Source organism: Trachypithecus francoisi, unplaced genomic scaffold, assembly GCF_009764315.1.
Source record: "Trachypithecus francoisi isolate TF-2019V2 unplaced genomic scaffold, Tfra_2.0 Lachesis_group8, whole genome shotgun sequence".
Lineage (NCBI taxonomy): Eukaryota > Metazoa > Chordata > Mammalia > Primates > Cercopithecidae > Trachypithecus > Trachypithecus francoisi.
The window spans coordinates 48314542-48335729 of NW_022681473.1; the positions used below are offsets into that span (position 1 = coordinate 48314542).

At 39.8% G+C, this 21188-nt stretch overlaps 1 protein-coding gene across 2 annotated transcripts; it reads right to left on the reverse strand.

Moving 5' to 3' along the window:
- Window positions 1-690: 690 nt before the first annotated feature.
- On the reverse strand, window positions 691-21182 carry CUNH11orf58 (chromosome unknown C11orf58 homolog). 2 transcript variants are annotated; one of them, XM_033206891.1, is made up of 5 exons: window positions 20747-21182; window positions 14371-14454; window positions 10926-10986; window positions 5871-5980; window positions 691-3927 (listed from the first exon to the last, which is right to left on the reverse strand). In XM_033206891.1, exons 1-5 carry the CDS (start codon window positions 20807-20809, stop codon window positions 3694-3696), a joined length of 552 nt encoding a protein of 183 aa, XP_033062782.1. In that variant the 5' UTR covers window positions 20810-21182; the 3' UTR covers window positions 691-3693. The 2 variants fall into 2 exon arrangements, with proteins under 2 accessions (XP_033062782.1, XP_033062783.1); XM_033206892.1 differs by lacking the exon at window positions 20747-21182 and adding an exon at window positions 17447-17465 and having other exon boundaries at window positions 2899-3927.
- Window positions 21183-21188: the final 6 nt, after the last annotated feature.

A 21188-nucleotide genomic window follows, 5' to 3' on the forward strand; every position in this document is an offset into this window, starting at 1 on the left:
TGACAGAGCAGGACCCTGTCTCGGGGCGGCAGCAGAGGTGGTGGGAACCAGGAGCCAGCACTTATTGATCACTTATCTATGTACTAAGCCTTTTGCTCATTTTACCTAAGTCTCATAATAACTATGCAAGGGGGTTACTGTTACTATCCTCATTTTACTTACCCAGAAAGGAGACCCAGAGAGATCAACCTATGCCCAAGGTCACCGAGTTTAGCCCTGTGGTGGAGTTGGGATGTCACAACCTAGAGCACAGAACACTTGTCCATGGCTGTGGATTTAGTAAGTGAAGTTCAGGGAATTTGTGCCTGAAGGTTTCTATTTTTATGTAAGAGAGAAGGCAAGGACATGTTAAGAGTGAAGGAAAAAAAGAGGGTAACAAGTTTCAGAGTAGAAGTTCTACATAGTAAGAACGGAGAGCTGACTAGAGAAAATAAGGGTAATGGGCAGTGCTGAGGTCAGTTAAAACCAATTTTTACTAATATGGATTTATACATTTGGTGATCTTTCTCCAGAAATAACTGGTGAGGGTAGGAGGGCTTGGATACATCCAGGGCTGGGAATTTTCCAGGAAGTCGTTTGGGTTAACAATCACGATACTGAATTGATAGATCAGGAAGCTGAGATAGGACTTACAAAGGAGGTGGAAACAGACTGCGCCCTAACATAGAGCAGGTATAAAGGAGGAGTTGGTTAGAAGGGAATTTTTTTATTGAGTGATTTTAGAAGATGTTTTGGATATTGCAAGTATATAGGATGTGGTTGTGACGGAAACAAGTAATGGAACCAAAGCCCTGTAAGTAGTCACTGACGCTAAAGCCAGGTAGCTGAAATTTCTTTCCCCCAAATTTACTCAAAGAATGTGACCTTTGTGCTCTCAAACTATGGTTCAGGCACTCCAGACTTTTTTTCTGTACCTTCAATTCTCTCAGATTTAAAAAATTATACTAGAGAAGAGGACTTTTGCCTATGAATACAAACAACATTGCAATCTGTATCCGAAAACATTCTTTTCAATAGACTGTTATGGGTACAAGTAAACACTTGGATATAAGGCAAACATTTAAAAGTGCATTTCAGGTATTAAATTATGAATGATATGGAACAGTTGCCATTAAACTTTCCACTGAATACTGTTTCATGGCACAAAAATAATCTATTTTCCTGATACTTTTTTAGTATGGATACCAAGACAGCATGACATCAGTTGTCTTCTAATTTTGTTCCAGTTTGATTTTAAAAACCCACATACATGTTCATGCTTAAAAGATAGCATTATGTTTAATAGGTGCTAGGAAACCAGGCCACATGGACCAACCTACCTAAATTTACTCTAACCCTGAATTTTTTTTAACACCCAATACATGAATTAATTGAAATCTGGATTTCTCTATAAGGAGATGCAGAAAGTCTTGTAGTGTAGTTATTTTAAAACAAGGTGCTCCTATTTACTTATCAGAAACAAGACCATATCAACAACCCAACATTTAAATAATGAACTGATGAAAATACTTTTAAAAACCATAAAACTCATCTCTATCACATTCTTAAGTAAAAATCAATCTTCACTTTCTTAGTTATAAGCAATCCCACAGACATTTGAAAATCGGAGGGCAAACTAAAATTGTTGAATAAAGCCAAACTTTTTCAAACTAAGTATTTGTTAAATGTCATATGTATTGTCTACCATCAAGTGATTCAATATTTTCCTATAGAGGATAGCATCTATTTTTGAAAAATGTGAGAAATTAAAAAAAAAAAAAAAGGCAACAACTTTGGGGTCTGAAACATGAAATATATTGTAAGATATAGTCTACCAACCAGAAATCACCTGTTTTACTTGCTACTTGCTAAATTTCTCTAACGCATTCTAAATTATTTTATTTTATTTTTTTGAGATGGAGTTTTGTTCTTGTTGCCCAGGCTGGAGTGCAATGGTGCGATCTTGGTTCACTGCAACCTCTGCTTCCAGGGTTCAAGTGATTCTCCTGCCTCAGCCTCCGGAGTAGCTGGGATTACAGGCTTGCAACACCACGCCCAGCTAATTTTGTATTTTTAGTAGAGATGGGGTTTCTCCATGTTGGTCAGGCTGGTCTTCTGACCTCAGGTTATCCACCTGCCTCGGCCTCCCAAAGTGCTGGGATTATAGGCATGAGCCACCGCACCTGGCAACACATTCTAAATTTCAAAGTGACATAAGAATAATTTTTAAAAATTCCAACACTCCAAGGCTGGGCGCAGTGGCTCACACCTGTAATCCCAGCACTTTGGGAGGCCGAGGCGGGTGGATCACAAGGTCACAAGATTGAGACCATCCTGACTAACACCATGAAGCCCCATCTCTACTAAAAATACAAAAAATTAGCCAGGCATAGTGGCACATGCCTGTAGTCCTAGCTACTCGGGAGGCTGAGGCAGGAGAATCGCTTGAACCCAGGAGGCGGAGGTTGCAGTTAGCTGAGATCACGCCACTGCACTCCAACCTGGGTGACAGAGTGAGACACTGTCTCAAAAAAAAAAGAAAAAAAAATTCCAACACTCACTCCAAATATATCCTTTAAGTATCTAGATGTACAACAGTTCGGCTCACAAACAGGTGGGACTAAAGCCTTTGAACTTGTTACTTATAAACATTAAGAATTTGGACCCAATTATCCAAAGATCCATTTACTAGCTCATAATGCAATTTGTGTTAATCAGCTGTACAAATCAACCACCTAATAGCAGTAAGATGATTCTAATCTTACACCAACAGAAATAGCAACAAAATTAGAAAGTAATATTTTAGTAATTAATCAATAAAATAGCACTGGGATAAAATGAAGAGAATTTCTTGTTTCAGCTTATCAGTAAGTCTGCTCCTCATTTGTAGATCATGAGGATAAAGGTATCACAGCCAAATATGGGAAACTGCTCTTTATTTAGACCTTTGGGACAAAATTAACTTTGGTCACATGTTACTTAAAAAAAAAAAAAATCCAGTTTTACATATTTCTAAATAGATAGAACTAAATGATCAGAGAAATCATTTTTTCTGTAAAAATTGGCCAAATCTTATCAAAAATCTAACATACGATATAATCCAAATTATAAAAAGACTACTTGGGATCATAATATTCCAAATGTATGACAGTTATAACTCCCATCTTAACAAGTGTGAAAAGTACTTGCTCTCATGTTGCTTTGGTCCAAAAGAGTAGAGCTAACTCAGTAACAGGAAACTAAGTACCCAATCTTTTGCCAAAATTAATTTAGATTGTGACTGGCAGCAGAAATTTCCATGATGAACAGCTCTACTATAACAAAGAATAATTAAAGAATACTTTTCATGAACATATCACAGTATCAAATACATTTTTATAAGAGAAAAATATGAAGGAAATGATAAAATAGCTATCACAAACAAAAAGCGTTTCCCCCATACGGTGAATTAGAGGGCTGATGATGCTAATATGAAAGTAAATTGAGTACTGTATTTATTTCTTATTTTATACAACTCTTACTCTTTACAAAAATGGTTATAGTCATGCCCATAAAAGTGTAACCCATGGCATTTGAAAGCAAACACTCCTTGTAATTATTTAAAAGGGCCTTTTTAAAAATTATAATACAAAGGTCTGTGCTCTATAAGCAGTCCTCCACTGTGCATTATAACAATAAGGCTTACTTTTAATACAAAGACTAAGTGTTTGGGAGTTATGAACCACTGGATTTAACAAACATCATTTTATAATTGCTTTTTGCATCTTTTTTGTTTTTGGGATCCTCCACTTCATCAGGATGCTCAGGAGCTTGGAGTTCTTCAGCAGATTCTTCTTTCTCTGACTCTGAATCGCTTTCAGAATCATCTGGACTTTCAGGATCAGGTGAATCATCATCGTCGTCATCATCATCTCCAGCTACATCACCTTCTCCATCATGATCTTCTACCTAAAACATCAATCAACAGGCTCTTTTAAAAATAAACATTAGCCCATACAAAATTTGAGAAAGACCGTAAGTTCTGTCAGTCTTAGAAACACTCTACTTTGTAGCCATTAGAACAACAGCTTTAAGACTTGAGTGGAATTTTAAGAAAGAGCTCTGTCTGGCTAGGCCCAGTGGCTCATATCTGTGACTGAGATTCCAGCTACTCAAGAGGCTGAGAGGCAGGGGGATTGCTTGAAGCCACAAATTTGAGACCAGCCTGGGCAACATATTGAGACCCTGTCTCTTAAAAAAAAAAAAAAAAAAAGAAAGAAACTTAAAAAAACAAAAAAGAAAAATTAGCCAGGCATGGTGGTGTGTGCCTGTAGTTCTAGCTACTCCAGAGGCTGAGGTGTAAGGATTGCTTGAGCCTAGGAGTTCAAGGCTGTAGTGAGCTATGATCATGCCACCGCATTCCAGCCTGTGTGACAGAGCAAGACTCCGTTTCTTAAAAGACAAAAGAAAACAAGAGGGGAGGTGCACTGAAGACCACATACCTATCTCCCCTCTCCTAGTCTGAAAACCACGGTATTATATTTTCCCAAAAGAAACAATCTTTTAAATTGATAAGGCATGTTAACCACTGACCTTTATGTGGAAATCAGTTATAATTGTTTTGCACATTGTATTACTTTGGAGTAAATAGTAGTCACACATAAATTCGTAATATAAAAAGAGATCACTTAGGAAACAACTGAAAAAAAAAGCTCTCTTAAACCATTATTTTAAACTTACATGAAATATTTTACTTAACTTGTGAGCATGTTGTTCATGCCTATTAAAAATGTGCCCTGGCCAGGCGTGGTGGTTCACACCTGTAGTTCCAGCACTTTGGGAGGCGGAAAGATCACTTGAACCCAGGAGTTTGAGACCAGCCTGGGCAACATAGCAAAAGTCCATCTTTACAAAAAATACAAAAATTAGCTAGGCGTGGTGGTGCAGGCCTATATCCCAGGTCCTCGGGAGGCTAAAGTGGCAGTGAGACTGTGCCACTCTACTCCAGCCTGGGTGAGTGAGAACCTGTCTTAAAAAAGGGGGAAAGGTGCTCTGATGATTAAACAGCATTTTCATTTTTAGAAAACACACTTTTAAATCCTTAGAAACAGGCCAGGTGAGGCTGGGCACGGTGGCTCAAGCCTGTAATCCTAGCACTTTGGGAGACTGAGGCGGGTAGACTGCCTGAGCTCAGGAGTTCAAGGCCAGCCTGGGCAACATGGTGAAACCCTATCTCTACTAAAATACAAAAAATTAGCTGGGTGTGGCATCATGTGCCTGTAATTCAGCTACTCGGGAAGCTGAGGCAGGAGAATTGCCTGAACCCAGGAGGTGGAGGTTGCAGTGAGGTGAGATTGCGCCACTGCACTCCAGCCTAGGGGCAACAGAGTGAGACTCTGTCTCAAAACAAAACAAAACAAAACAAAACAAAAGGCCAGGTGTGGTGGCTCACGCCTGTAATGCCAGCACTTTGGGAGGCCAAGGGTGGGCTCACCTGAGGTCAGGAGTTTGAGGCCAACCTGGTTACATGGTGAAACCCCATCTCTACAAAAATACAAAAATTGGCTGGGCATGATGGCAGGTGCCTGTAATCCCAGCTACTCAGGAGGCTGAGGCAGGAGAATCACTTGAACCCGGGAGGTGGAAGACATCACACCACTGCACTCCAGCCTGGTGACAGAATGAGACTCCATCTAAAAACAAACAAACAACAAAAAAAACCCACACAAAATCCTTAGGAACATCTCTTCTGATTACCTACAGAGACTAGTAGGGCATATACAATTATTTTTAAGATAATTACATACAGAGAGCTTTCTACATGGGATTCTTGATTGCTAGGGTAATCTAACAGCAGTAAGTGGTACCAAATTGAAAACTAATCTTCCCAATGAAAATAAGTTAATTACTACCTCACTGAAGCCAAGTCCACAATGTCGCCGGTATCTTCCTGATAATTTACTATCCATACTTTGCTGATATTGAGATTCCAGTTCTTCATTAATTTTCTTGTCTTCTTCTCCTGCATGTCCAGGATACTTTAGTTATGTTTCAGTCAAATTAATAATTTACACAAAAACCCACAATACAGATGCCATTATACTCAGGGCTGATTTATCTAATTGTGACTAATTTTACTATGAATTTTGAGAATTTATGCCATAGGTGGTTACCTAATAGACAATAAAATGACTGATGTTGAGATAGCATAAATATTTATTACTAAACACTTTGGGTGTTAAATGTTTTAGCTTACTTATAATAAGTAGATGTTCTCCTGAAAGTTTTTTCCTAGTCACCTAATAAAAACTCTCTAACAAACAGAATTATCTATCTTTGAACAAAAACACTGAAAAAAGCTAGGCACTTCTGTTCAGCAAATGGCTAAATAAAATGGTCATGTACTGACTCTCCTTTATGCCTTCCTTTGCATATCAAGTTTATCAGAACAACTTAAACTTTAAAGCAGCAGTTGCCAACCTGTTTGGCACCAGGGACCAGTTTTGTTGAAAACAATTTTTCCATGGATGGGGAGTCGGGGTGGTGGTGGTTTCAAGATGATTCAAGTATATTACATTTATTGTATACTTTATTATCACATCATAATATATAATGAAATAATTGTACAACTCACCGTAATGCAGAGGCAGTGGGAGCCCTGAGCTTGTTTTCCCTACAACTAGACGGTCCCATCTGGGGGTGATGGGAGACAGTGACACCCTAAGGGTGTTGCTTATGTCCAGTCTACTCTGTAATCTTGTTTGGCTGCTGTCACTACAGAAAACCCTGTTTCACGAAGACAGGAGGTTGGAAATAGAAGCAGGCTTTCCAGTGCTTTCGTGGCAATCTCAGAGTATTCCACTTTGTCTTTAATCCAGAATGTATGGAGATGTGAAGTTGTCTCAAACATACTTTTAAGGGCACCGTCATTTGTGATCTTAAGCAGCTGATCCTCTTCTAGCATGAACAAAGTCGATTCACCTGGCTTATTCACAAATGGGTTGTGAATCCATTCCTTCCCAGTTTGAGGCTCTTTCGTGGTTGGAAAACAATACTCAAAACTCTTTGAAGGCTGAGATAGGTGATCATGTGCCAGGTGGGAGAAAAAAGGTCCTGGCTCAGTGTCTTTTAAAATCTCTGCTAATGTTTGAAACATGTCAAAAAATCCCAATGTTCACTTGTGGCCTCCATAATACCAGTTTGGCTTCGAATGCAGCCACTTTATCTGCCAACTTGAATACAGTTTTGTTCTCCCCTGAGTATGTCACGCAAGTAAGCAAGGTTGTTTTTTTTTTTTTGAGACAGAGTCTCACTCTCTTGCCCAGGCTGGAGTGCAGCAGCATGATCTCGATCTCGGCTCATTGCAACCTCTGGCTTTCAGGCTCAAGTGATTCTTGTGCCTCAGCCTCCCGAGTAGCTGGGATTATAGGAATGTGCTACCACGCCTAGCTAATTTTTTTATTTTTTAGTAAAGATGGGGTTTCTCCCTGTTGGCCAGGCTGGTCTCAAACTCCTGGCCTCAAGTGATCTGCCTGCTTTGGCCTCCCAAAAGTGCTGTAATTACAGGTGTGACCCACCACGCCTGGCCAAGTAAGCAGGTTTTACGACCCATTCTGTGTCAACAAAATGTGCTGCCAGTGGTGACTTTTTCTAAAAAAAAAAAATCTCTGGAGCGGCTATTATAACTGAAAAACTCTGGCCAGTGATCTACCTTTAGGAAGCCATCTCTATTGTGTGTATAAGAGATATGTGTGCTCTGTGTCCATCTTCTCACAGAGCTACATGAACAGATGTGAATTAAAGGCATGTACTTTAATGTGGTTGAAAATTGTAATCACATCCTGCAAAATGTTAAGTTCAGGTGACATTTTTCAACTAGTCAGCATCTCTATGGATGACACAGTACACAGACTCACATTCAGAAGCAAGCTCTTTGACCTGAGTAGTGAAACTAGAAAGCCATCCAGTCATGGCAGCTGCTCCATCCCTGCATATATCGATACAAAATTCCAAATTCAGTTTTCCTTATATGTAATTATTTATAAGACTTGAATAGTTCTGCAGCTGTGGTGTTGGTTGAAAGCAAAAGTGCACATAACATATCCTCATGCACATCCTCCTGAAAAATGTATCACACGAAAACAAGCATTGTTGCTTTGTTGTCAACACTGCTAGACTCATTAACCTGGATTGCGTACCACAGTGACTCAATAATCCTCTCTAACAATTGTGCCTCAATATCCTCTATTTCATGAATTCATCTAGTTATGGTGCTAGCCAGAAGAGGAACACGTGCCACCTTTTGAACTGCAGCCTCTCCTAAGAGTTCACAACAGACATCCTTAGCAGCAGGCAGGATCAACTCTTCACCAGTAGTAAAGGGCTTCTTAGCTTTAGCCATGTGATTAGCCACTAAGAATGATGCTCTCACTGCAGACACATTTGATGAAGTGGTGGCCTTCAATAATTACTTCTGTTCTTTGCGTTCACGATTAACGCCAAAGGCTTGTCTTTTAATGCATGGTGCTCAGTCTCCATGTAGTGAAGCACTTTTAAAGGTTTCATGGCTTTTCTGGATAGCTGGTCATCATATATTAGACAAAGCAGGTTTGGAGAATGTGAATCAGCTGTTGCAATGAACCTGTAATTTAAGTAGGACTCTTGGTATTTTGTTTTAAATGCAGCTTTCTCTTTGTTGGCAGTATTAGAGTCTTCTGGTGTTTCATCATTGGGTCTTTCTTCCTTTTCAAAGAAGCTCTCCAAGGACGTTTGTTTTTTTACTCATTTTGGCTAGGGTTAGCTTGTGGGCTTACCAAAATTGTGACTGAGACAAATGCATAGTGCAGGAAAGAGGCACGGAGGGAAGTGGTAAATAAAACAATGGGCAGGCCACATGCAGACCAAATAAATGTCAGATTCTGACTTACAACCTACCACTAGATGCAGCTTGTCACTTGCCACTCACTGATAGGGTTTTGATATGAGTTTGCAAGCAGTTGATTTATTAAGGTCTCTGTGCAGTCAAGCCTCTCTGCTAATGTTAATCTGTTTTTGAAGTCACTCCACATCACCACCTCAGTTCCACTTTAGATCATGAGGCATTAGATTCTCATAAGGAGGCACAACCTAGATCCCTGGCTTGCACAGTTCGCAATAGGTTCAAGATCCTATGATAATTCAATGCTGCCAGTGATCTGATAGGAGGCGGATCTCAGGTGGCCATACAAGCCACTGGGAGCAGCTGTAAATACAGATAAAGCTTCTCTGGCTTGCCTGCTGCTCACCTCCTGCTATGTGGTCCAGTTCCTACGGGGGTTGGGAGCTCTGCTTTAAAGCTCTCAGATTTAAAAGAGTAAATGTGGCAGTTGAAATATTTTTCCATTCTGCAAAGTACAGGAACTGTTTTTTGCCTTATGCAGCAATACAAATCAATTTGAAGTAATTAACACTAGAAAAATAAAAGATCAATGAATTTCTTTTTTTTTTTTTGAGACGGAGTCTTGCTCTGTCGCTCAGGCTGGAGTGCAGTGGCCGGATCTCAGCTCACTGCAAGCTCCGTGTCCCGGGTTTACGCCATTCTCCTGCCTCAGCCTCCTGAGTAGCTGGGATTACAGGCGCCCGCCACCTTGCCCGGCTAGTTTTTTGTATTTTTTAGTAGAGATGGGGTTTCACCGGGTTAGTCAGGATGGTCTCGATCTCCTGACCTCGTGATCCGCCCGTCTCGGCCTCCCAAAGTGCTGGGATTACAGGCTTGAGCCACCGCGCCCGGCCAGATCAATGAATTTCTAAAATGTGCTACGTATGCTATGTTAGCATAATTTAAATAACTTAAAACGTATGCTATGTTAGCATAATTTAAATAACTTAAAGTTTTGTTGCACATAATCTAGGTCACTGTGTCTTTTATTAATCATGTCCAAGATTAGGGTCAGTTTTAAATAGGCAAAAATTTCACTTTTCAGCACACCAAATACCCAAATTCATTTTCAGTTTTTATTTAAAAATGTTCTTCCCTAAAATTATTTTTAAAGCTTATTTCTTCAGGCTCTGCAACTAGTTTATATTCTTCAAAGATTTTAAAACAAAACTTAGTGAATACACAAAACCAGAATATGCCAACTATGACATTATATGCTAATATACCAAGAACAAAAATTCTGTACATACCAGAGTTAACAAGATGAGGCATAAAACCTCACTACAATTAAAATATATGTTCTGAATCAGTAAAAATGGGGACAGAAAAAGGTTAGTTTCTTGGTTAGAATATCATAATGACATATACTCTCATCTTTTAAAAATCAAAGTACATGAAAACTGATACTTTATATATGTAACATGTTTACCTATTATGTACTTCTAATTTTTTTTTTTTTTTTTTTTTTTTTGAGACAGAGTTGCACTCTGTCACTCAGGCTGGACTGCAATAGTGTGATCTTAGCTCACTGCAACCGCCGCCTCTCAGGTTCAGGCAATTATCGTGCCTCAGCCTCCCAAGCAGCTGGGATTACAGGTGTGAGCCACCACACCTGGCTAATTTTTGTGTTTTTTAGTAGAGACAGGGTTTTGCCACGTTGACTAGGCTGGTGATTTGCCTCAAGTGATCGGCCCACCTCAGCCTCCCAACATGCTAGGATTACAGGCATAAGCCACGGTGCCAGGCATTTTTTTCTCTCTCTCTTTTTTTTTTTTTGGAATTTAAGAGATGAGGTCTTGCTCTGTAGCCCAGGCTGGAATGCAGTGGTGCGATCATGGCTTCATTGCACCCTCAAACTCCTGGGCTTAAGTGATCCTCCCACTTTAACCTCCCAAATAACTGGGATTACAGGCATAAGCCACTGCACCCCAATTCTAATATTTTAATAATTTACACAATTACATGCCAAAGTAGAATATCCTGAAACATGAACACACACTTCATATTCTGAATATTGCACTTCTGTTTTAATTACATTTTACTTTCTTACCTGTTCGGAAGTGAGATGTTGATTTGTGATCTCCTATAACAAGACGACCAGTATGTTCTTTCTATAAGAAGGTTGAAAATGTATTAGCATTTGAGACCACTAATTTAACCTTACTGGGTATCTACTATGTGCTGAAAACTATTCTAGGCTTCTGGGACACAGTGAAGACAAAAGATTAAATTAGAATCTCTGCCTTTAAGGACCTTACATTCTAGCAAGGGTAGGAATGGGGAAGGGAGACAGGCAAACATAATCAAATTATTTATACTATGTTAGAAGGTACTAAGTGTGATTAAAACAAAACAGACCTGAGTAAGGAGTAGAGCAGGTTGGAATTTTAAATAAGATGAATAGATAACTAGAAAATTGAGTCAATCTAAACATTTTCTTTCCTAAAGGCCAGTTAAATGACTTGCTTTAACTTCCCACCTGCTCTTTCTGCTGCCTCAAGTATATCTCATGGAGAGAAAGCAAAGGAGATTTAGCTAGACAAAAATGAAATAATTAAAACTTATCATGTATCATATAAAGTGATAGATTTTATTACAATATATCACAATCATTAGCTATCTCTTTACTATTTGACAATAAACTACTAATCTCAACTTGTCAAAAATAACAATTTAAAACAATCCTGTACTCTAAACATAAAAATACATCTGATTCAATATTACCAACTGATTAAACTGCATAATTACTCTCAATTTAATCAGTTCTATCCACTCTTTATGGTTCATATTTAGTTTCATAAGCGCTCATTAAAACACCGTGTGAAGGTGAGAATAAATGTAACTTTGGAAAGCAATCTTAACCAATCATCTGTGAAGATATAGTAACAAACCTTCCTATTGTGAAAAAATGGCAGGTACAGGCTCCATACACAAAAATGATATTACTGGAAAACTTCAAGCGTTAATGCTCATTGCTTTATGTGCCATTAACACATAAGCAAATCAATAATTCAGTGTGTTACTTGTTTAGGTTGCAAAACTGACAGCCATTAACAAGATTTTAATATAACAGCATTAAGTTATTCCAGGATGATGACAGTATTGCACTGATCTATTCATATGCTCTTAGCTGGTTCTTCCTGTGACCAATATTCATGATAGCTGGCTAGGATTACAAATATACTTTGTGGCCACAAAATGGAATAAATCTAAACAGCCCACATGAATATCAAAGCTACAATCTTGGCGTCACAAAGAATTTAATCTATGGGCCAGGCGCAGTGGCTCATGCCTGTAATCCCAGCACTTTGGGAGGCCGAGGAAGGTGTATCACAAGGTCAGGAGTTCAAATGGTGAAACCTTGTCTCTACTAAAAATACAAAAATTAGCCGGGCATGGTGGCAGGCACCTGTAATCCCAGCTACTCGGGAGGCTGAGGCAGAGAATTGCTTGAACTCGGGAGGCAGAGGTTGCAGTGAGATTGTCTCAAAAAAAAAAAAAAAAGAAAAAAAAGAATTTAATCTATACTCAATAATCTATTTATTAGTTAGTCAACTTCCATATATTTTATATTAGGATGTTCTTCCTAAGTACTTGAATAATTTTCATTCTACTAAGTTGAATATGGCCCCTAAAGTAACACTTACCTTACATATGCTTAACAAATCTTTTAAGTCCTCACTTAATTTTCAATGATAGGTTCTTAGAAACTTCAATTTTAACTGACTTTAGTTGAAACAACCTATAATGAAAACAATTTTCCTCCTTATCAGTGTTACAGTGCAACAACTTTATTGTCAGTTTGTTAAAAGTTAGTTTCCAAGAACCATAAGGGATGTTAATTGAGGACTTAGTATATTTGCATGAAACGAGAGAAATTGCAGACTATTTTCTATGACAAATTACAAATTGGGAAATCTGGAGTAATGAGATATTATACAAATGCTTTATTTAAATAGGTCTCAGTGTTTTACATGACCTCTTCCTCTCTCCAAACCCACTGTTGTAGTCTGGCTAACTCCTTCTCATCCTTTGAGATTCAGATCAATTCTATTTTGGGGAAGCTTTCTTGCACTGCTAAACCAGAGTTAGCTGCCCTCTATGATTCCACAGCACTATGTGCATGGCTTTCTCACAGCAATTACAATTCCGTATTGTTATTATCTGGTTTCCTCCATTACATAATAGCTCCAAACATGTATTATTGATCTATATGACCACCCAGGATCCAGCACAGTAGTAAGTAGTCTATAATTGTTGGGAAAATGAATGAAAGTATTCCCATGTGTATAACAAAACAAACAGCAGAATTTCATTTTAAGGTGCTTAAAAAAAGAGAAAAAAGCTTTCCTATTTCTTTTTCAATTTAGTTTTTAGGAAGACTATTGGGACAATGTTAGGAAAATAAATTTACTTGCTTAAAAAGATAAGTATCTAGAGATCCCTGTATAAACTGCTAGGACAAAGAAAGGTTTCTACAAGAGATATTTTCCTGGCACTTGTTTTATACAGTTGACTCCTGAACACAGGATTAACCTGTGTGGATCCACTTACACTTGAATTTACTTCTGCCTGTGCCACTCCCAGACAGTAAGACAATCTCTCCTTTTCAGCCCACTCAACATGAAGACTATGAGGATGAAGACCTTTATGATGATCCACTTCCAATTAATGAAGAGTCAATTATTTTCTCTTCCTTATAATTTTCTTGATAACATTTCCTTTTCTTTATTGTAAGAATACAGGATATAATAACACCCAAAATATGTGTTAACTGGTAATTATGTTATCAGTAACACTTCCAGTCAACAGTAGGCTATTAGTAGTTAAGTTTTTGGGAAGGTGAAAGTTATATGCAAACTTTTGACTGCCTGCAGAACCAGCACCCCTAACCCCCACATTGCTCAAGGGTCAACTGTACCTTCTATTAACGTTAACCAAACTGACAGGCATTTCAAAGTATCTTGAACACTTTTAAAATTAAGATCCCCCCCCCCCACGTCCTTGGTGTTTTACACATTCAGAGAGACTTCTCTATTTAGTAACAAACTATAGAAATAATCTCTGAAAGTGTAGTCTTAAAATTAGGTTACTACTTCAAAGGCTGGTGGGAGCTATAAAATATGACAGGCTTTTCACTTTGGCCAGAGGTTCCCACAAGATAACCTACCCAGAAGAAATATCTTCTATCAAACCACTGGGCCAACACATGGCAAATCATAAACTTTGACATGTCTTTTCTCCTATACAGCCTCCTTAAGCCAAATTTTTCTCTGTGCAGTCTTCAAACTTTATGGACAGAGAATCCTAGAATGGCTCAAAAATAATATAAATTTTATGTGCTTGGTTAGACCAGACGTATTTCCCAAAGCCAAAATAAATTACACAGAACAGGAAAATGGAATCCAAGTATATTCAGTCCTTCTTACTTAGCATACACAAAAATGGCAATATTTTCACAGAAAAGGTAAAAATGCACACCATCTGATGCTTACCTTTCCTGCACCCATAAGTCTCAAGAACTTTTGTTTTCTCTCTTCATTACCCAAGTCTGCTGCCTCCCAATTGCTAGATCCCAGCTGGAAAAGAAATTGGTTATTTATTTTTTTTTGCATAAAAATAAGTGTTACAAAATCTAAAGTCTACCTGTAACTCCTAAGTTTTTTTTTCCCTGTCAGTTGTTGTAACTATAAACAGGGTTCGTTTTTCTTGTTTAGGAAGTTAAGCATATTCATCACATTCAAATTTACTCCTTTTCTATTACCTCACAGCAGAATCCTTTAGTTCTTCTGCAGCCAGAGCTGAGTCTCAAAAGTTTGCCTGTATCAGAGTCACCTAGAGGGCTTGTTAAAACAGACTGCAGGGCTACAGCCCCAGAGATTCAGCAGGTCTGGGGTGGAGCTCTAGGATTTGAATTTCAACAAATTCTTAAGTGATTGCTGATGCTATTTATCTGGGGACCACACTTTGAGACCCACTGCCTTGCAGGGTCCTAAAGCACCTAGTACTCTGAACTTAGACGGCAGCCACAGTTGTTAGTTGAAGTTAAAAATTCTGGCTTTATCAGTGAGCTAACTTTTAACTTAAGAGAGAAAATTTTAACTTTTCAGTTTCCTTTTAGAGCAGTTCTAGTTATTTGTTAGGATTGAGATGTCATTACTTTTATTCTTTCTTAAAAGTCTTCCAAAGAACAAAGAGAAACTTATTTTTTAAAAGAACAGACTAAAACTCATTCTATTACAATTATCAAATGAGTCCACTGAACTCTTATAAATCTAAGAAATACGATGGAATCCTAGTGAGCATATTTTTCCCTACATTTTGAAACAAATGTGAAAACTGTTGTTTTTTAACAGTTCATTATTTATAATTCATTATTCCCAACTGTGCTAAAAATAACTAAAATAATTTTTAAGATAGCTTTCTCATTGTATTGTCCAAAGTATTTCATCATCTTTCAAGACATCATACCTGTTGTCTACTTTTAGCTTTCATTGAACACAGATGGGAATTCACAATTTTTCATTTTCCATTCATAATGGCAAGGAGAAAAAACTGACAGAAGGCATTAACTATTATTAGATGAAGAAGGTGAATGCAAAATGACAGGCAGTCATATTCTAGACTAATGATGATAAAATTAACTGCAAAAATCTCAGACTATGAGTTTCTGGATGAGGAAATACTAGAAGGCTTTTCTCCTACCCAAGAATCGACAAGAAAAAGAAAAAAAAGAAAAACAAGAAATGTACTCTCACTGGGAGAGCCATCAGCAGGAAGGACAATATTTTACAGTACGAACCAGGATTATTCTATTTTCTAAAAGCAGGTGTGACTGTTTTATTTCATCTTTTACAATGTTCATGCATCAAAATTTACTTGACTTGGTTGCAAATGGACAAAGGGTGAAGGCAGATGTGTATACAAGGTGACTGGAAGGAAAATGAAATAAAAATATTCACTGAATTTATCATTCTAATTAAGTTTATAATCTAAAAATAAAAATGTTTTGCAATTATGGAGCAAGGATGACAAATCCTTTTTCAACACAAAATTGTAAGCAATAGAAGGTTTCAAAAATTCTTCAAGTATTGTTTTTTGATGATGCAAATGCGAGACGGGTTTGAACTTCAAGGGTCCCTTATAAGTGGATTTTTTTCTTTTTTTTTTTTTTGAGACGGAGTCTCGCTCTGTCGCCCAAACTGAAGTGCAGTGGCCGGATCTCAGCTCACTGCAAGCTCCGCCTTTCGGGTTCACGCCATTCTCCTGCCTCAGCCTCCCAAGTAGCTGGGACTACAGGAGCCCGCCACCTCGCCCGGCTAGGTTTTTTGTATTTTTTAGTAGAGACGGGGTTTCACCGGGTTAGCCAGGATGGTCTCGATCTCCTGACCTCGTGATCCGCCGTCTCGGCCTCCCAAAGTGCTGGGATTACAGGCTTGAGCCACCGCGCCCGGCCAAGTGGATTTTTTTCAACCAAATGCAGATCCATCCCAAGTACATGGAAGGCTGATTTTTCCTATTCTCAGGTTCCACAGGGGTGGCTGCGGGACTTGAGTATGCAAGATTTGCCAAGGAGGTGGGTGGGTCCTGGAACCAATCCCCTACATTTAGCATACTGAAGGATGACTATATGTACATCAAAATCAGGAAAACACAGAATATAAATTTCGGTTTGCTATTGTTAAATTCACATTAAAATTCCTAATAAAGTTGTTTTGCACTATCTCCCTTTATTCTTATTTCTAAAAATTGTAAAAGACTAAAAGAATATTTAAAAAAACACTATTTCCCCTGAGCATATGAGAGTTAAAGCATTTGTACCAACCTGGACCCATCTGCGCTTCTAAATTCTCATTAGTGGAAGGGCTTATATGCTCTCCTAATTTTGGTTCCCTAAGTTCCAAATCTCTACTTCTTTCCACGTGACCCCCTCATATATTTTTATAGGCCATTTAGTTCTTAACTATTTCTGGCTCAATATAGTTAAAGTAATGGTGAAGCTTCAGTTCTGACTCTCACTAAATCACTGGCTCTATAAGCCAGGATCTGACATTTAACTTAATTTTAACTCATCTATAAAGAGATGCCTTTTTAAAAGACTGTCTTAAGACACCGAGGCACAGAGAGGCTAAGTGACTTGCTTTGATCCTCTGACCATCCTGTTTTTTTTCCACATCATACTGTCCATGATCAAATGAGACAGACGAAAGTGGTCTATGAACTCAGTTATACAAATGTACAGCATTAAGTTAAAAAAATTGTGTAAAAACCAACTTTCTTGATTCTGCTATTAAAAGAGTAAAACATCTTCAGTGTTTATATAAATAACCCTGTCATCTACAACTTCTAATCCCAATGTTTTAAGGAAATAACATTAAGTCCTGCCAGTTCTTCTTTTCAAAGCAGCACTCCGGGACCGGACTGGCATCAGGAACTGGTTTCATGGAAGACAATTTTTCCACTGAGAGGATGTGATAATTTCAGGATGATTCAAATGCATTACATTTATTGGGCACTTTATTTCTATTATTACTACATTGTAATCTATAATGAAATAATTATACAACTCACCATAATGTAGACTCAGTGGAAGCTTTGAGCTTGTTTTCCTAAAACTAGACAGTCCCATCTGGGGGTAACAGGAGACAGTGACAGATCATCTGGCATTAGATTCTCATAAGGAGTGTGCAACCTAGATCACTCACATGTGCAGTTCACACCAGGGTTCATGCTCCTATGAGAATCAAATGCTAAGAGGAGGCAGAGCTCAGGTGGTAATTAGCAAGCCATGGGGAGTGGCTGTAAATACAGATGAAGCTTTGCTGGCTGGCCCACAGCTCACATCCTGCTTTGCAGCCTGGTTCTGTGGCCCAGGGGTTGGAGACCCCTGCGTTAAAGTGCAACAGTACCTTGTCCAAATGTTGCTTTCTGAAAAGCACGTGGGTGCACTATACATTTTAAGAGAGGTTCCTTAGCAGTTACTCCCCACTCTTCCCACTTCCTGTAAGATAGCTTTCATTTCTCCACTCCAAGCCATTGAAACTACTTTTAAGTTGTCTTCATCCTTAATACGCTTTCCTACAGAACTGCAATCAATTTACTTCCTCAATACATACCCTGGTGACTCTTAGAATTTACTCCTACATTGTCAGCATTTTTCTAGAGTTGTATTCTGTGATTTATTATCTACTTTTAATATTAAAAAAAGTTTTGTTACTCCAATTAGATGTGAGGTCAATGCATAAGAAAACTTCAGGCCGGGCGTGGTGGCTCAAGCCTGTAATCCCAGCACTTTGGGAGGCCGAGACAGGTGGATCACGAGGTCAGGAAATCGAGACCATCCTGGCTAACACAGTGAAACCCCATCTCTACTAAAAAAAAAATACAAAAAACTAGCCGGGCGAGGTGGCGGGCGCCTGTAGTCCCAGCTACTCGGGAGGCTGAGGCAGGAGAATGGCCTGAACCCAGGAGGCGGAGCTTGCAGTGAGCTGAGAGCTGGCCACTGCACTCCAGCCTGGGCAACAGAGCGAGACTCCGTCTCAAAAAAAAAAAAAAAAAAAAGAAAACTTCAATGATCTCTTACATACCATGAATGCTCATTAGAAACTGTTTCCCAACTATATGTTACAGCTAGATTTTTTTTTTTTTTTGAGACGGAATCTTGCTCTATCGCCCAGGATGGAGTGCAGTGGCCCGATCTCGGCTCACTGCAAGCTCCGCCTCGCAGGTTCACATCATTCTCCGGCCTCAGCCTCCCTAGTAGCTGGGGCTACAGGTGCCCGCTACCACGCCCGGCTAATTTTTTAAATAGAGACGGGATTTCACTGTTAGCCAGATGGTCTTGATCTCCTGACCTCGTGATCTGCCCGCCTCGGCCTCCCAAAGTGCTAGGATTACAGGTGTGAGCCACTGCACCCAGCCTGCTAGTTTTTTTTTCTTACAACAGCTTGGAGGTATTTTAATGAATGTATTACTTATGGTTAAAAAAAATTTTTTTTTTAAGTACTGGCTGGGCGAGGTGGCTCACACCTGTAATCCCACCACTTTGGGAGGCCGAGGTGGGCAGATTGCTCGAGTCTAGTAGTTGGAGACCAGCCTGGGCAACGTGGCAAAACCCGGTCTCTACTAAAAATACAAAAAATTAGGTGGATGTAGTGGCGCACACCTGTAGTCCCAGTTACTGTGGTGGTCATGTGGGGAGAGGGGGTTGAAGCAGGAGGATCACTTGAGCCAGGGAGGTGGAGGCTGCAGGGAGCACTGATTGTGCCGCTGCACTCCACCCTGGGCGACACAGAGAGACCCTGTCTCACCTGTCTCAAAACAAAAACAAAACCCAGGTACTTAAAGATACGCTTACATGATTGGGAAAGGTCTTAAAGGTCGTCTAGTTTAAACTGATCTCTTCCGAAGCTGTAAACTTAATGACTTAATCCCTTTAACTTTGTGAAATTTCGTATCACTTGGAGATTTCTGTCAAGCTAAAAGATACTTCCAAACAGGTGTCTGACATCCTAGCAATCAAGTCACATTTAAAGATCAGGAGGAAAACAATGTTAACAGCTTTTTAAGTGAGCCAGGTTACTCAAAAACGTGAATCAATTCCTGACAAAACCTAAATTACCATATTAACAAGATCTAAAAGCCAGTAGCAGAAACAACAGAGAGCAAGAATAAACTTCTCTAGATGCCCATTCATCTCCAAATCTTTATTGATAGCTAATCTTTCTGCAGAGCTGAAGTCGATTCCTTTAAAGACCCTTACTATTCCGGTCCTCGCCCCACCTCCCACTCAGAGGGGCAGGTCTTAACACCATCTCATTTGCTACAAAGTAGTATTCAGTAGGCTTTTAAAATTTTATGAAAAGCACTGAAATAGAAAAATTTAAAGCTCTATGTATTCAGAAATTTACAGTACTTTAAGCAAAACCGAAAAAAACTGATACCTTCATCATCCTTAAAGATGACCTCTCCGCTCCCTCTCCAACAATTTCCCCATCAACGTTGCCAAGACATTTATCCATTGTATGAAGGACCTAGTTTTACGTTTACTGGTTACCTACTGTTTCCATGACACTGCGCTACGAGCTAGGGCAAATATACAAAAAGGCCTAAAATAAGCATCATATTTCTCTCCGAATTCCCAACACCCGGCACTGCAGTAAATATTTAATAGGTTACTTTAAGGGATAAACCGTTTGCTATTAAAACCTATGAGGTGGGGGCTGGAGAAGCGAACGGCATTTGATGGGGAGACGAGGTAAGAAGAACGAGGTATTAATATCCGACATCAAAATGGGCTTCTAGGTCTCAACGTCTTAGACCTCACCACCAAAGCCAGTACCAAATTACACCCGTGGCACAATTTTCGGCTCAATACTGTTCTCGGTTTACCCTTACTAGTGCAGCTAAAGTTAACTATCAACGGCACATTGCAAAAATCATCCAGGCAGGAAAATCTGTCCAAATGTGCACGAACATTTCGACATTGTCACAGGAACATTTAGAATCCAAAACAGGGAGAGGCTTGCCGTCTCTATCGTGAGTACAAAGGCCCGAGAAAGCACCCTTATCGGCCCCCCAAAACGCAGTAAGAAATCCCTGGACTAAGCTCTTTACTCCTCGACCCTCCCAGAATTTCCTTCCTCAATCCCCTTTCCTACGCAGGTCTTCGGCTCCCAGCGTGTGGGCCTCTTCAAACCTTCTGACCCTCATAAAGATTAAGGGAGACATTTCCCACTCATTCTTCTGGTTTCTCCCCTGGGCTCTCCCGGGGCGGGCCACCTCAGGCGCGACCTCCTCCAACCACCCTTCCTGGCCTACTCCAGCCTTTAGTAGGCCTCAACCCTCTGCCACTCCGCCATTGTTATTTACATCGTCATCTGGGGAGGCCGAACGCTTCACCCCATGCGGGTGAGACTCTCTGGCAGCACTCATCCTTGCAGGGATCCCGACGAAAAATGCCGAACCCTCTAGCCGCTCTCCCCAGCCGCAACACCAGCAGCCTGCAATCCACCACCGGCCCAAGCAGCGCCACTCCAGAACGCAGAGCCCCTCCGGGCCTTCTCTGCGACAGTCGTCACCGTTGCGGCCCCTCGCCGCCCCGGGGCACTTTGGGAATTGTAGTTTTCTGATTCACCGCATACTGGCCCGAATAACAAAAATGTGTCGGTGACTAAAACTACAATTCCCAGGAAGCCCGGAGGCTCAATTCGCGCTGTGTGGCGGGAGTGCTCTCAGAGGCCCCGCCTTTGGCTGGTGGAGGGAGCGTTCCCGCGGATGAGTATGGCGGTGAGCGTTGACTGAGAGCTTCGTC